Source organism: Cyprinodon tularosa, unplaced genomic scaffold (assembly GCF_016077235.1).
Source record: "Cyprinodon tularosa strain WSP-4 unplaced genomic scaffold, ASM1607723v1 ctg313, whole genome shotgun sequence".
NCBI classification, from domain to species: domain Eukaryota; kingdom Metazoa; phylum Chordata; class Actinopteri; order Cyprinodontiformes; family Cyprinodontidae; genus Cyprinodon; species Cyprinodon tularosa.
In genome coordinates this window covers 467268-482562 of record NW_024039023.1, presented here as the reverse complement: position 1 = coordinate 482562, position 15295 = coordinate 467268, and the positions used below count along the sequence as shown (strand labels likewise).

The 15295-nt window shown below is 36.5% G+C and overlaps 1 protein-coding gene across 1 annotated transcript; it reads left to right on the top strand.

Moving 5' to 3' along the window:
- The first annotated feature begins 5281 nt into the window (after positions 1-5281).
- Positions 5282-6776, top strand: ch25hl2 (cholesterol 25-hydroxylase like 2). The gene has a single exon (XM_038292540.1). The coding sequence runs from the start codon at positions 5433-5435 to the stop codon at positions 6351-6353; it is 921 nt and encodes a 306-aa protein (XP_038148468.1). The 5' UTR covers positions 5282-5432; the 3' UTR covers positions 6354-6776.
- The last annotated feature ends 8519 nt before the right edge of the window (positions 6777-15295 follow it).

Genomic DNA, 15295 nt, shown 5'->3' with positions numbered 1-15295 from the left:
CCTATAGAATGTCATTGCAGTACCATAAATAGGCAGTTTAGGCTCAAACATAAATGCTTGATTATGGGGTTTAGGGGCCTATTTGGTTTGGACAACTTTTTAATCTTTTTAAGTTACCATAATCTGAGAACTGTAATTTTTTTTACTCTGGATATTATCTTCCATACTATATTATCAGTGATCTTAATTATTTAGTTGTGCACAGAAAAAAGTAACAAAAAGAAGAAATATGTCTGGATTTGAAAGCCGTTTCCCAGGGCACTACATGTGTTTGTTGTCTAAAATTACTTATTTTCAAAGTAAAGCAATTAATCAGAAGGTTATAATTATTCTTAGAAGGCCACACCTTGTCACTGAATCCTGGCACATTCTCTGTATGAATGGTGGATAAGGATGTATGGTCTTAAAGTGTGTTTGTGTCAGTAACAGCATCAACTTGCTATAGAGAGTGCTAATCTTATCCTGATTAGATGCAGTGACAATCAGGATAAGACCTGCAATGATTAGACTACAATGTTTAACTGTTTGTAAGACTTTAGATGAAAGAATACTAAATAATCAAAGTGGAGATTATATTTAATTTGATTTAGAAAAATAAATTGTGAGTTTCTGATTTTGTGCAAGAATAGATATTTGCTGCCCTCTGCTGGCAGATATTAATAACTGTTGATGGATAACAAATTACATGGTTAATCTGCATTTAGTTTCATAAAGATTGAACAAAGGCCTATCAATCTTTTAGATTAAAACATGATAATTTTTAATTTGGTCTACTCTCATTATCACTTTGATCAAAAACAGAGGAGTGAAATTATACAGCAGAGTCCTACATTCAAAACTGAGTATATTTGCTCTACAATAACTAAGAAATTAGTTGACCCAATTAATTCCCAATAAATTGTTTATTTAATTAAACAGTTTAAATAATGACCAAACATTATGCAGTTTAGGTAGAAATGACCTTTAGTTTAATATTGTACAAACTACAGCTTGTTCAACCTGAAAAACTCACAAACAAAGGAAGTTAACTGGAAGAGTTTTATTGAAACAGTATTTTAAGTCTTTGGTGCTCAGGCCTCAGCAGGTACATTAGGAATGAAATTTACTTTGATTATTTGCCTAAGCTACTGACTGAGAACAGGGATGAAGCCCCCCAGGCCTGAAACTGATGGTGGAACGGAGATGGATGCCAGCTGGAACACTGGAAAAAGATCTAGAAATAAGTAAAAATTTCTCTAATTAAGTGTATTTACCCTTTTTTGAGTAGGTTAATGAGATGATTTGCCAATTGAATGAGTATTTTTACTCTTGAAATAAGATATTTAGATAAAATGCTCTTGAAATAAGACAATGCAAATGCGTTTTCTTATTTTAAATGCAAATTGTCTTGTTCCATTGGCAAATGTTACTTTTACCTTCCCAATTCAAGAACAAATGCACTTATTTTAAGAAACAATTACTCATCTAGGTTTTGTTTTTTCCAGTGAACAAGGTGCAGGTCAAGAACTTTCATGATGAGCAAGCATGAGGTGACAGTGAAGAGAAAAAACTCCCCTTGGGAAGTAATCTCTGGCAGAACCATGCTCGACATGGCGGTCTTCTGCTAGATCGGCTTGTCTTCTGAAAGCAGTACAAGACCATGGAATTACTTCAATAGGGGCAAGCAGCTGCATCGAGAATGAGCCAGATGGGGCTTTCAGGGTTGGAGGAGAAGGGGATGGAGTAGTCAAAGTCATTCAACTCAGATGACTGTCAGGTAGTAGGTTGAACTGATTTTAAAGTCTTTTAAGTTAGACTCTGGATGCTGATTGGATTACGAGGTGGTGCAGCTGAATGCTAATTGGCTGTTTCACAGATGGATGAGCCTCTGATTGCATGAAGGGCAGTGATCCAGTTTATTCAGCTGAGCTTCTGCCTAGGCTTAATTTTTTAAATGGCTTGACTGAAATGCAGATGCACATTTTGTTATATTCTATCTTTATAGAGTGTCACCTCCAAAATTTTGTGAACTTTTATAAATAAATCAACACTCTACCTAACAAGATGGACAGATTTAAAGAAAAGTGAAAGAAAACTCATCCAAAAAGAATTGTAAGCCCCATGAAGTGGTCCTGCAGAAGACAGAGCTATAAATGAGTAGGAAGAGCAAAGTTCAAGCCTCACCTGTAAGGCAAATCTTTTCATAAACACTGATAAGTTATTTATGTTCACTCCAAGGGTTTAAGTTTTAGAGTACGCAAGAAAAATTATATTCATCCAAGTATGGTTAACTTCAGAGAAAAAAGTCTAAAATAACCTTTTTAAGCTGTACAAAGATTATTTAGGTAACCAATGACTTATTCAGTAAAATAAAACCTAACTAATATACTCTACATAAATGTAAAATTCTAATTTTAAAGATATTAGATTCCATTAAATTATTCCATTTTAAGGATTGCTAAGTACAGCATTTAATTTTTTAATTGAGAACACTTTTTAAGTTTTGGTTAAAAAAAAACAAAACAAAAAAACTAAAGCAAAATACTTTAGTATCTAGAAAGAAGAAGCCAAAACAGATCAATGATATTAAATAACCACAGACAACCACAGTTAATAGGTTAACACTTACTGAACAAAAATGTCTTATTGCAAGCAATAATGCTGTTCTATAATACAAGAATACACTAAAACTACCAAAATAATGAACACAACACCAAAGGAAATCAGAAAAGTGGATTAATCTGGGCAGTAGTATGCAGGTAATTCAAATAATTTATGAAACCTTCCTTAAAAAAGCAGATATTAAGTAAACAGAATTGAAGTGAATGTGTGAAATGTAGCATTAATGCAGCTTCACCAACTCCATAGACAATGGAAAACCACATGCAGCTACTACTTGGATGCAATCCCTGCTCAGCTTATAGGCTAACAAAGCTAACAGCAGCTAGCTTTGTCACTCAACACACAAAAACAAAACGAAGCAAAACAGAGTAAGAGAGAGAACAAGAGAGCAGGAGAAGAAAAAAGTGTAAAAATGATCAAACTCAGCTGACCAGCAGTGCAGGTTTTCACGGAACCCATTGCAAGATGATCACATGGTTTAATTTCAAAGGAAAGTTTAAGCAAAACCCCTTTAGGAGCAAATACCAGCATTAAAATGTACTTTAATTAAGCCACTGCTAAATTAACGAATAGATAACAAACAACCCAAAAGGTTTTACTTGTGTTGTTCCTTCCTGGGAGGTGTAGCAGTTAGGAGAAGATATAAGAAAGCTATTCTCCAGCAAAGGCAAAGCAGATTACTGCGATCTCAACTATGGCTCTTTGCGGCAGTAAGGGAGGCTGAGCTCCCCACCTTTGACCTGGTTGCCATATACCCCTTTAACACTGGCGGAAAAACTGGTTTAAACCCATAAACAATTGGCTTTTTGTGGCAGTGGGAACAGGTCACTGATGCGTGTCTACCCGGGTCAAACAACTGGGGAAGCAACCTGAATTAAAATCGCCTGGGCTCTGATTGACACGCAATAGGAACACCAGACCTGGGTTACGTGACACCATTGACCACAACGTACAGCCGTAAACACATCGCACCAGTCACTTCTGATTTAAAAAGATAAAACAACTCTGTTTACATTTATGATAAATAGAGCAGCAATGGTAAGACGATTCGGAAAGATAATAGAGTAAAAAAAATATAAATACTGACTATGCTCTAGCTCCTGTCCATGTTGCTCTCCGTTATTTACTTCCCTGATTTCCGTCACTCTGTCGACATCATCAACGCTCACCCAGGGTGGTGCTGTCATCAGACACACAGTCGCCACGCAGCTCGTCAGCAGGGGGTCAGACTCGGCTTTTCAGTCAAATGGAAAAAGAGCCAAAAGCCGAATGTTAGTGGGTCAACCCAGTTTTAAAAATCCCGTGTTTTTTAGTGGGAAAGCAGCTATAAAGAAAGGAGCATGCAGCTACTGTGTGCTCACAATGGCTGCAGATTCTGCAATGTGAAAAGGCCAACTAGCCAAGTCATCCAAGGTAACGTTGGATTATTGACTTGTAATTAGGAACAGCAATTAGTCGACTTTCAGAAAGGAGGAATTTTTCATCTCCATTTATCAGAGGCTGTTTCATCTCGATTGGCACGGTTTGACCTGGCAGACGATCAGGAAGCTCTAAAGACAATCTGTTTGTGCAGGTTCCATGTTTGATGAAGTTTTTACTGCAGATTGCTGCAGGTTTGACCAGAAAAAAGCAAAGCACCACAAAGTTTTCATGCAATTCCAACACAAGGAGCTTAGCTGAGTTGCATCTCCTCGGTGCAGCTGCCAAAGACACTGGATTGGAATTTTCTGTTCATTTCTAACACCTTTGCTGTCACGTTGGAAGTGCAAGGCATTCTGGGAGCTGTAGTTACAGTTTGTTTATTATAACTTTGGCACAACAAATGTAAAATCTTCATTGGTATTACACCATTTAACCCCTTCTGCTGATATTTCAGAAATAATTTTCAATTCAAAAACAAGAATGTCTTCTCCAACAAGAGTATAGAAACAATCCGGAACTTGACATAATTTAGAGAAGTGTGATGTTTACATGTTAAGTATATTTTGAAATGATGCAGCAGAAGAGAATATTTTACATTCTGTATACATCTGTTACAGTATATCTTTGTCCTAATTTGGTATGTACAAAAATGACTAATATTTATTTTAAAATGGATAAATAGAGAACAGTGAAACATCACATGATATTCATCGAAATGTCAACATTCTGCAGGATTATTTTGTGACACCATAGAGACCAGAGCTGTGGTCTCACTGCTCCACTTTTCTCTGCTCCTTTTGAATACATGACAACTTTTCCATGATTAATGACTCTTTGGGGCTCATGGTGTTTGCGTGCATTTGTGAGCATCCTGTTCTTATTTTATACAGAATCTACACACATATTCACCATCTGAGACTATAGATGATAGATGTATGGGCATTCAGGGATTATTTAAAGAGAGGACAGTGAATATACCCTGATCAGTTTAGTGTATTGGTTAGGTATTGTCAACATAAAGAGAATAGGAAGGGCATCCTTTGGATATTTTTTTTTGCAACAAAGTCAGATTCATAAGAAAAGCGGAAGCTTTCGCTCCATGATTTGGGTCAAAAAATGAGAGCTGTTGTGGCCCTGCTCCTGAGTCCTGGCTGTGGTCCTGGAGCCATGAAAAAGAGCCTTTACAGACAGCCTTCTCTTAGAATGCTGAGGGTGGTGGGGGTGGAGGTGGGGCTTGAACATACATAAGAGGCGAAGACAGTCCGCCAGTCCAATTTGGCACAACTTCACCAGACAATTTGCTGAAATAACAACAGGCAGCTGATTGGATCTTTTCACTGATTTAGAACTTTTTCTTTTCCTCTTAAGAGGCTTGTAAGAAAATAATCACTTGGTTAGGTCATTTCTGGATGAGGAACTGCACATCAGTGATGAGCGGGAGCAGGTTACTCAGAACTGAGGCTTTGTCTTGGCTGTCAGCTACAGGAAATGTGTCTGGGGGCGCATCCTGTGGCTTAGTTTTACAGCCTCTTTGGGACTACCTACACCAGAACCACCATGATCTGCTCAGGAGCCCGCTCTTCCCTGTGGTCCTCTCAGTCACTACCTACTTCCTCCTGGTTGGAATCTATACCGTGCTGGACCTGCTGGCTCCCACTTGGCCCTCCATCAACCGTTACCGGCTACATCCAGACAAACCTGTCACCTGGCCAAACATCTGGACCACCTTGGGCATCACCATCTACAACCACCTTTTCTTCATCTTTCCTGCGGCGGTTGCACAGTGGCTGTGGAGGCCACCCACTCCTTTGCCCAGAGACGCTCCGTCCCTCTGGAGCTTTTTTCTCGGCATCCTGGGGTGCATGGTCGTCTTTGATTTCCAGTATTACCTGTGGCACCTTCTGCACCACCGTGTTCCCTGGCTTTACCGCACCTTCCACGCCATCCACCACCAGTACAACCAACCCTTTAGCCTGGTGACTCAGTACCTGTCTGGCTGGGAGCTGTTCAGCGTGGGATTCTGGGCGACAGTAGACCCCATCCTGTTGAATTGCCACTGCCTCACAACTTGGGGTTTTATGGTGTTCAATGTTTACGTCTCCACCGAGGATCACTGCGGTTATGACTTCCCTTGGGCCATGCACAACCTGGTCCCTTTTGGTCTTTGGGGCGGAGCCCCCAAGCATGACGCTCATCACCAGCGGCCCGGGACAAACTATGCTCCATTCTTCTCCCACTGGGACTGGCTGGGGGGAACAAACACAGTGCCAACTGCCTCGGGTCTTTCTGCCTCAGATGAGCCAGAAGAGCTGAAAGAGAAAAAAGACTGAATAAGAACACATTTTCCATTGACTTTGCTTCTCATTATCCCAAGTTATGGTTTTCGCACTTTTCACATTCAAAAACTTGTATTTGTTCTTTTAATACTCTTAGAACTTAATCCAATGTTTTTGTCTTTCTCTGATCTTCAATGCAATTTCACTAACTGGCACTTTTCCTCTGCTAGAAAGGTTTCTGTTATATCTTTATTGATTGCTAAAAATGCAGTTTTTTTCCTTGAAGCAAAGTGATCGCATAAGATTCTCAGTTTGTGCTTTTTTCATAAAATTTCTCACTTATGTAAATGTATTGATGTGTTTCCACTTGCATTTATCTCAGCTCAGGTCAGGTTTCATGCATGTGTCAAAAAATGTTTGATAAATGAAATGAAAAATAAAAGTGTAGATCTGCTTTGGACAACGTTCCTGATTGGTTCATCCTAATTATTGGTAAATGTGATTTGCTGGTTGGGATTGATAAAGACGCGTTAGCACGGACGCTCCTCCTCAGCACTGACCCTCTCGCTTGCACACATGAATGGCCGTCTTTTAGCTGCATCCCAGCATCAAGCGTGGTCGCAATGCTAATCCAGTAGTCTGTCTTTTGAACAAAATGCTCCAGCTGGAAGAGCTCTTAATGAGGCTCCTCACAGGGAAGTGTATGTGGAATGTGCAGCCTGCAACTGGAAAAAATAGTCTGGAATGTATTTGAACGTGTGTGCCACCATAACTACGGAAATCAGCGCCATAGGTCACTACAGAGAACCTTTTAATGAAACATACCTTTTTTTACACAGACATACATATACCACATGACTGTCTTGTATTTAAACCCGCTTTTCAGTTAAAAACTAACCACTTGTACAGTGATTAGTTTTTCACACTCCTAAAAAAAAAAAAAAGTATATATATTCAACATTTAAGCCAGCAGATGTCTCCCTTGCTGCAAAAAATAGCAGCGACAAAAAAAAAAAAAGCCACATGATTCCATATCCAGGATTACAGTGGATGTTCAGATTTACCTATATGAAAATATTGTGTCATTTTATATTGTATTTAGTTACACAGAACAGCAAATGACTCATGGAATAAAGGGACTTACAGAGGATAGAAACGCTTCCTGCTTCCTCTTGTTTACCAACACGCAAAGCGTAATGAGGTCAAAACTGGTTGAACATGTTTCTGGTGTAAAAGGACATTGTTACTGCATGCCAGCACACTGGAAAGATTTATTAATACACTCCAGGCGTGCCTGTCTGAGAATTTGAGAGTGATTTCTCTAAATAGTAGGATACAGAGATTTAATCCCTAAATCTGAGGCAGACAAGCATCTATGATAAGAAGTAATGTTAGTAGTAGTAGGGTAAAATAAATGTAATCAATATCAGAGCTCACTGGTGCCTAACAATAGATCAGTCCTACAGTCTTCCTCTCAGCTGGACTTTCTTCTGCACTTAAACTTTTTTAAGTCTTGAAGCAGAACTAGACGTTTAAAAAAGTGCAAATACATTTACTCAAATAAAAGGTAGAATTTTAATTTCAAACAATAAATGTTTCCAGTTTAAAATATGATTAAAATATAATAATAATAATTTTTGTTAAAGTAGCTTAATTAACTTTTTGTAAACAAAAAGAAAATCCGTCTGATCCATTACATAATATAAATGAGGAATCGTTGCCATAAGACTGTTTTATAGTTTAAAAAGTGTCTTTATAAAAGAAAAATCAACACAAAAATAAAACATTTTAACCATTTTATTTATAAAGTACAAGATTCACAACACCAGATTTTATTTCATAATCGGTAAATTGTCTATAAGCTGAAAATTACATACACAGTTAACATTTCCTTTGTGCTTGACATGTATTAAGAAACAAGTTTAGAAATTTTGATTGCAAATGATTGCTTAAGAAACAAATTCATTCTTATAGTCTGTGCCCCCAGCGAGGTCGAAACCCCCCCAACAATAAAAACTTAGCTATGCCACTGCTAACATCTATGCTTCACAACATTTCTTATTTTTATTGGGTAGGACAAGATCCTCCTGAATTACCAAACACATTCAACAGCTAATTATTTCTAAAGTCATGTAGTGCACCTTCTGAGAAACATCTATAAAGAAAATCCATTGCAACGTTTGGCCACTATGCAATAAATACATACACTCTCATAAACACAAACCTTAGTGTGTATTTCGGGTTTTAATTTAACAGGTCAAGCTGAAAAAAAAATTTTTTCCCTCCAAATATCAATCTATAAAGGTGTTGCGAGCATTTGTATTCAGCTTTCTGTTAGCAAATGTGTGGGTATTTGCAGTATTTGCTTTTATTCAGGTATTTTGGGAAAAATGTGACCCTAAATCCTCTGCAGCCTTTAAAAGGTTTTCTTCCACAACATTTCTGTTCAGTATTTGGCTCCATCCATCTTTCCCTTAATGAAAAAGTCCGGTCACATTCAGAATACAAACTTCTGTAAGTTTCTTTAAGTTTGAAATCATTATCTACTGTTCAATAAAATGATAAGTGTTTTTAATTAAGAGTAACTTTCATTTGAATGTGCTTTACTGGAGACATCCATGTTTGTCAAAGAACACTACTGCCTTCTACCGGTTTGTGACGTCACGGTGCGGTATCGGCTGTTGAGCAAGTCCCAGTTCTGTATCTGGTGTTTGTCACAACAATTATCTATGATGGTGATGACCAGTGCACTATGCGAAGCAGAGAGTAACAGATTAATGATGTGTTTTTTCTTTGGCAAATTATCTCCAGAAGTTAGTAATCCAACAACGAACCCGTGGTAGATCATGTATCAAAAAAGTGAAATAACTAATAACTAATTTTTTTTCACTTTTACCCGATGTAAGGCAACATCCAACTGCCATGCACGTGAATTGAATTCAATGGTGAAGTCCTCTGGAAATCTTAAATAATTGCTGTTGATCGCAGGTGTGGATAATACTTCCCATTGATTTTGCTTGTAAAGCGGGGAGAATGGAGGTAGGCTTACCGGTCCGTACCATGACGTCACTGCTGGAAGATGTAAGGCGTGAAATGTTACTATATTTGGGCAAAAATAGCCGTTCCCGGACTCAGTGATCGTACTGAAAAATATTGTTTATACTTTTCCTTTAAATTTATTTATATAGAGAGGCTTTGACATGTTGCAGATATTTATTAATTGAGCTCTTTATCCCTGCAGTCCCCCCCAAAGTTCCACCTCTTTGATCAATGCCATCTTTGCAAAGCCTGACAGTTTATGCGATTAGTTTAGCTAATATGCTAAACTAATAGCATATTAGCTATTAGTTTATGGGAAACTAATAGCTAATATGCAGCATATTAGAATCTGAGACGTATGTATTTTATATAAATCAGCCACCCAGATGGAAGTGGGAGTGGTGGCCTAGTGGTTACGGCATAGAGCTTTGAATCCTGAGGTTCTGAGTTTGAGCTCTACTCCCACAGACTACCACTCTGGCTCTCTAAGCAAGACACTAAGCCCAGCAGAGATAAGTTCAACACAGAATGTAATGTCTCCAATGTGAGATCAATAAAGTTCAATTACCCTCCTGCATCTATTTTGTGTTGATCTAAAGAGTACAATTAAACTGAATTTAAAAAGTAAATAACAAAACCTCAAATAACTTTTTGGAATAGAAACACTTTAGCGAGCTAACTAAGGGCTATTTCCCACTGTAAACAGGACACCTTTCAGTCATCAAAATTTGAAAACCACGAAGCAGAGGTCATTTCAAATAGTGACGTTTTGCATTTCAGAAGTTCATGGTTCTAATAATGTAACATATCGTGTGAGTTCACTATATCCTCTTAACACTATCCTGCTGGTGTTTGGATCAGAAGTATATTCATTTTCTTATGCACAGCTTATTTTAGTGTTACAGGAAAACTTCCTCATAATCGCAATCAGCATGCTATAAACAAACATCACTTCTGCAAGAACAAAACATGTCAGACTGAATTTTAGTTTAACTAGGATTAGGGTTGGTAAAAGTACATGTTTGCCAGATAGATTACAATTGGGTGGTAATATAATTCAATTCAGTTCAGTTTGTTAATATAGCACCAATTCACAACACATAGAATAGAATAGAATAGAATAGAATAGAATAGAATAGAATAGAATAGAATAGAATGGAATAGATTAGAATTCAACTTTATTGTCACGAGTACAAAGCAAAGAAATGTTGTTTGCATCTATCCAGAAGTGCTATACAGGATATACATATTATAACAGGTGTATGTACAACCAAAACGTAATAGTTAGGGACTGTAAAAAGTTGTGTATAAATATAAATATTTTTATATATTTTTTATATCAATATTTTTATATTTATACACAACAAAACATTTTCATGTTTTGAGAGGCCAACATTTTAGCGGTAGAAGATAACAGTCTCAGCCACTTCAGTTTGATGGAACAGAGCAAGCTTTAGAGCCAACTTAGTAAAAGTTTAGGTTCAAAACAAAAGTAGACATAAGCCAGTGAAAAATGACTCCAGCCTCTAAAGGTTGTCATTATAAATGTTATGTAAAATCTCATATTCTAACCATTCAACAATTCTTTTTCCATATGAAACACTCTAAGAGCAAAAAAGTCAGGATATTGCATAACTAATCCCTTTTGAAACAGTTATGTGTCTGATCAGATTCCATTAGCATGTTAACTGTGCAGTACTTTTCCACTGTGTAGTCCCATAATTGTTGCAGCCCTTAGATCAGCAGAAAAACATAGACATGTATGTCAATTTTCTTTTAATTGAACCTTTAAACCATTAACAGACCCATAGAAATCAAGAAATCTCAGTGGACAAGATAGATAAACAAGAAAAAAAACCATATACAATATAAATACGCAGAGGTGTCAAGTAACATAGTAAAAATACTTTGTTACCTTACTTTAGTAGAAATTTTGCTTATCTATACTTTAATTGGAGTAATTACTTTTTAGACAGATTTTTACTTCTACCAATTCAATCTTTTTGCAATTATCTCTACTTTTCTACTCCTTACATTTTAATAATAGGCTAATCAATTTTTTTTTAAATTTAAGCTGATTTTCGTTATGGCCTGGTGGTATTTAAAAAAATAAGAAAAGTCAAAATAATTTGTTTCATCCAGACAATTTCCAAAAAATAAAAAAAAACAACAACAATCCACTTGTCGATACAAAAACAATAAAGAGTAAGTGCTGCAAAGCCTCAAACTCAACGCTATTTCTGACATTTTGAATTGAAAAAGCTTCCAGGTTGGGAAGCGAAATGTCTTCAATCTTGGAAACAAAGTCCATTGGATGGTTTTTTTTGCAATATGACCTGGATGACTGAGAATCTTCACCAGCACATCCAGACATTTCATTTCTTTGTGGTTGGAATCGGTGCTGCACCAACTTGTTTTTCCCCACATACCAAAATATATCGTTTTGCAAGATTATGCAAAGCTACATTTCACACTGCTGTCATTAGTTATAAAAATAAGAAACGTTTAAGTGAATTATCTTCCAGAATTGTAGAAAAATTTTCCTGTAATAAGGTAGTGCAGTAACCAGTATATGGTTTAAAGCATCTGTCCTTAATGTTTTTTACTGAATTACTTTTACTTTTATACTTTAAGTAGTTTTAAAAATGGTACTTTTACACTTTTATTTGAGTAAAAACTTGAGTTGATACTCTAGCTTCTATAAAAGTGTTTTTAAACAGCAGGATTTCTACTTCAACTTGAGTAATGAACATTAATACTTTTGACACCTCTGCAAATACATAAGATGTGAGAACTTCAACAAATAAAGAGCACTAGCAGGAGAACATTTAAAACATATTTATTTCAGACTTAAAATACAGACAATCTTCGAGGAATTTGATTATGGCTTTCTTAAGACAGAGTGGAGGGCTTTCAGCTAAACAAGTTCTGACAGCGTCAGATCAGATTGGTCATTCCAAGCAGCAGGGGGAAGGAACTGTTTCTCCCTGTTTCAGTTTGAACATGAGAACCATAAAAAAACAACGAGAAATGACTACTAATGTCATGGCAACAAAAAATGTTTAAACTGTTCCAACAAAAAAGGTTTTTTTGGTTGAACTCTGCTTTCATCAAGCGAATTAAAAAAACTGCATTATTATTTTTTTATGAGTGAAGAAATTAAAGAAATCCCTTCTATAGTCAAAAGACTTAAAGTTAAAAGCAAGATAAGAGTTTTTGAAAAACAATAATTGGATTACTAGTGCATCATGTCCTCAAATTACTCAAATTAAAGACTTTTTTAAATTAATTTTGAGGGGGGGAAAAAACAATCCAAATGGGCCCTGTGTAAAAATATAATATTATAATTAGTTCAGTCTTTGTGCAGCTCAGCCTAATGGCCTTTTTAACATCTATGTGTCATTACTGCCAGACATTTAGGCTCAACATATTATCCATAATATTACAAAAACATGACTAAAAAAGCCTTGGATATTTGTCATTCTGGAAAAGGGTTAGCCTTTAAGATTCCAGTAAAGAACATTCAAAGTCATTTCCAAAAACGTTGGAAAACAAGGAACCATAAAGTACCCCATAAGAAGTGAGAAAGCAAACAGAAATTCTTAAATAGTGCTTTGATAATTCATCCAGGTCTTAGTAAAGGAGAGACTTCATGAATCAACAACAGAGGCTGGGTGCAAATGGTGCCCATAACAGTTTTATCTGGAAAACCACTGCCCATCAGATGTTTCCCAAAACACAACTTGATAAATCCACAATGCTTGAATTTAAATATCCTGTGAATTTAAAAAAAGATGTAGTTGTCTAGTTGCTTCAGACTAAGCATGACTGGATGGGAGGAATTCTGCCTTCAGAATATAGTGCAATGTAACTTCATCTAGGTGAGTCCCCTGAGATGACACTGTGATACTTAAACACACAGGGAGTGCATCCTGATAAATATATGAAACTTGCACAATTTCAGAAAAAATAACATCATACTGAATGTGAAACATGGTGATGGTAGTATCATGGCCTAGGGCTGTCTAGTTGCTTCCAACTAAGCATGACTGCGTGGGAGGAATTCTGCTTTTAATCAGAATATAGTGCAATGTAACTTCATCTAGGTGAGTCCCCTGAGATGAAACTGTGATATTTAAATACACAGGGCATTCCAAATACTCAACGGCAGTTGTTATTGCAAGAAAATAGCTTCTCTCCTTGAAAAAAACAAAACAAAAAAAGGAGAAAAAAAACATTGCAGAAATCAAATCACCACACAAAAAGAAGAAATATGTTTCACAGTGCATTAAATGCTATACTACGGAAGAGGATAAGGGCCACTGAAAAAAATAAAAAAAAGTTAACTGATTTTTTACATTTTATTTCAGTATAGTATGGGGAAAAAAAGTCAGAATTCTGTCTTTAATCTCAGAATTCTGACTTTTTTTATTGTCAGAATTCAGTCAGAATTCTGAGATTAAAGTCAGAATTCTGAGATTAAATTCAGAATTCTGACTTTTTCCCCATGTTAAACTGAAATAAAATAAAAAAATCAGTTAACTTTTTTTTTTTCAGTGGCCCTAATCCTCTTCTGTACTATACTGTAGGTAAATGGAACTTTTGTTATCAAGTCGACCAAACTAACTGGGGCAAGATGCAGATAAAGTCGAATGACAAGATTAAGAAATTGGGCAAATTTTATTAAATGTACAAAATCATAATTTTTTTTTAAGACTCTTTTCATTTAATTTTGGTCTACATCCCTATGGAGGATTGCCATCATGTTGTGATACAAGTGTGGCCGTCCACCCAATAATAAAGTTGGTTTGGGGACCAGGAGGGTCACTAAAAAAACTAAATGGAAAAGAGAAACTGCTAAGGAAATGTGCAGGGACAAGAAGGTTCAGAGAAAGCTAACTGTATAGATGCTGATGAAGATTCTCAGTCATCCAGGTCTGAGTGATTCCGTAAAAGTAAAAAAAAAAATCCACTGGACTTGGTTTTCAAGATTTGAAGACGTTTCGCTACCCCTCCAGGGAGCTCTACCTCTAACTGTATAGAATTAAAATAAATGCAGTTACAGAAAAGACTAGAAAATTTTATTTTGCTTATTATTTTACTTTTTGAATTTATTTATTTTTTTTTTTTACATTTGATCTTTAATTTACTAAAAAATGTTTTGCAAATTTGATTTTTGTACAATTTGAAATGGTTGAATATTTTTTTTTTGGTGACTCTCCTGGTCTTCCATAGATCCTTCTTACATTAAAAACTTTACACTGTACTAGTGGAAGTTGTTTAATAGCATCGATGTTCTATACGTAGCCATGTTTTGCACTATTGTTTAATCCATCTCTTGCTCTTTGGTTCCTTTCAGACGATATTCAGCCACAGCCGTTTGTAAAAGAGCTGTGTTGGTGTAATGTGAGCAGGGCGCGGCTTTCCTCTTAAAGGACGGCATTCTGCTCTGACAAAAGGTAAGGTGACACTCCGAGCCAATGATTTACCCAGGGTTCTGCAGCACTACATGTTTAACCTGGAGGGGGATGGGGGAGACGATCAAGGTGTGGTTAAAGTTTGAATACAACTTGTTCACCTGCTTATCTTGATGTGAAAGACCATAAATGGAGTAGAAAGGCATTTCTGTTTTGGATAAACACCTCTAGCAACAGGACGTGATGTACTAACAGAGATCCTACTGTGAAAATAAAATCTCAGTCATTCAGCACTGAAACCAAAGAGATGACACCTTCCTTAGATCTTCGATAAAATATTTCTAATCTCTTACTCATTGGCATTCTCTCCATCCAACCTGTGAGTAACTGCAATGCGCTGTGCTACTCTAACTTTGAACAACACATTCCAAGAATTCCCAAGGCTCTAACTAAGCCAGCTAAATATACATTCTGCTCGTCTGCCGGATGACCCTGAGCTACGTGACTCAACACAACAAATGATGCAACTGAACAACAGAG

Bases quoted from the DNA above. Each gene is read 5' to 3' on its own strand.
- ch25hl2 (XM_038292540.1), top strand. From the start codon at position 5,433: ATGAGGAACTGCACATCAGTGATGAGCGGGAGCAGGTTACTCAGAACT.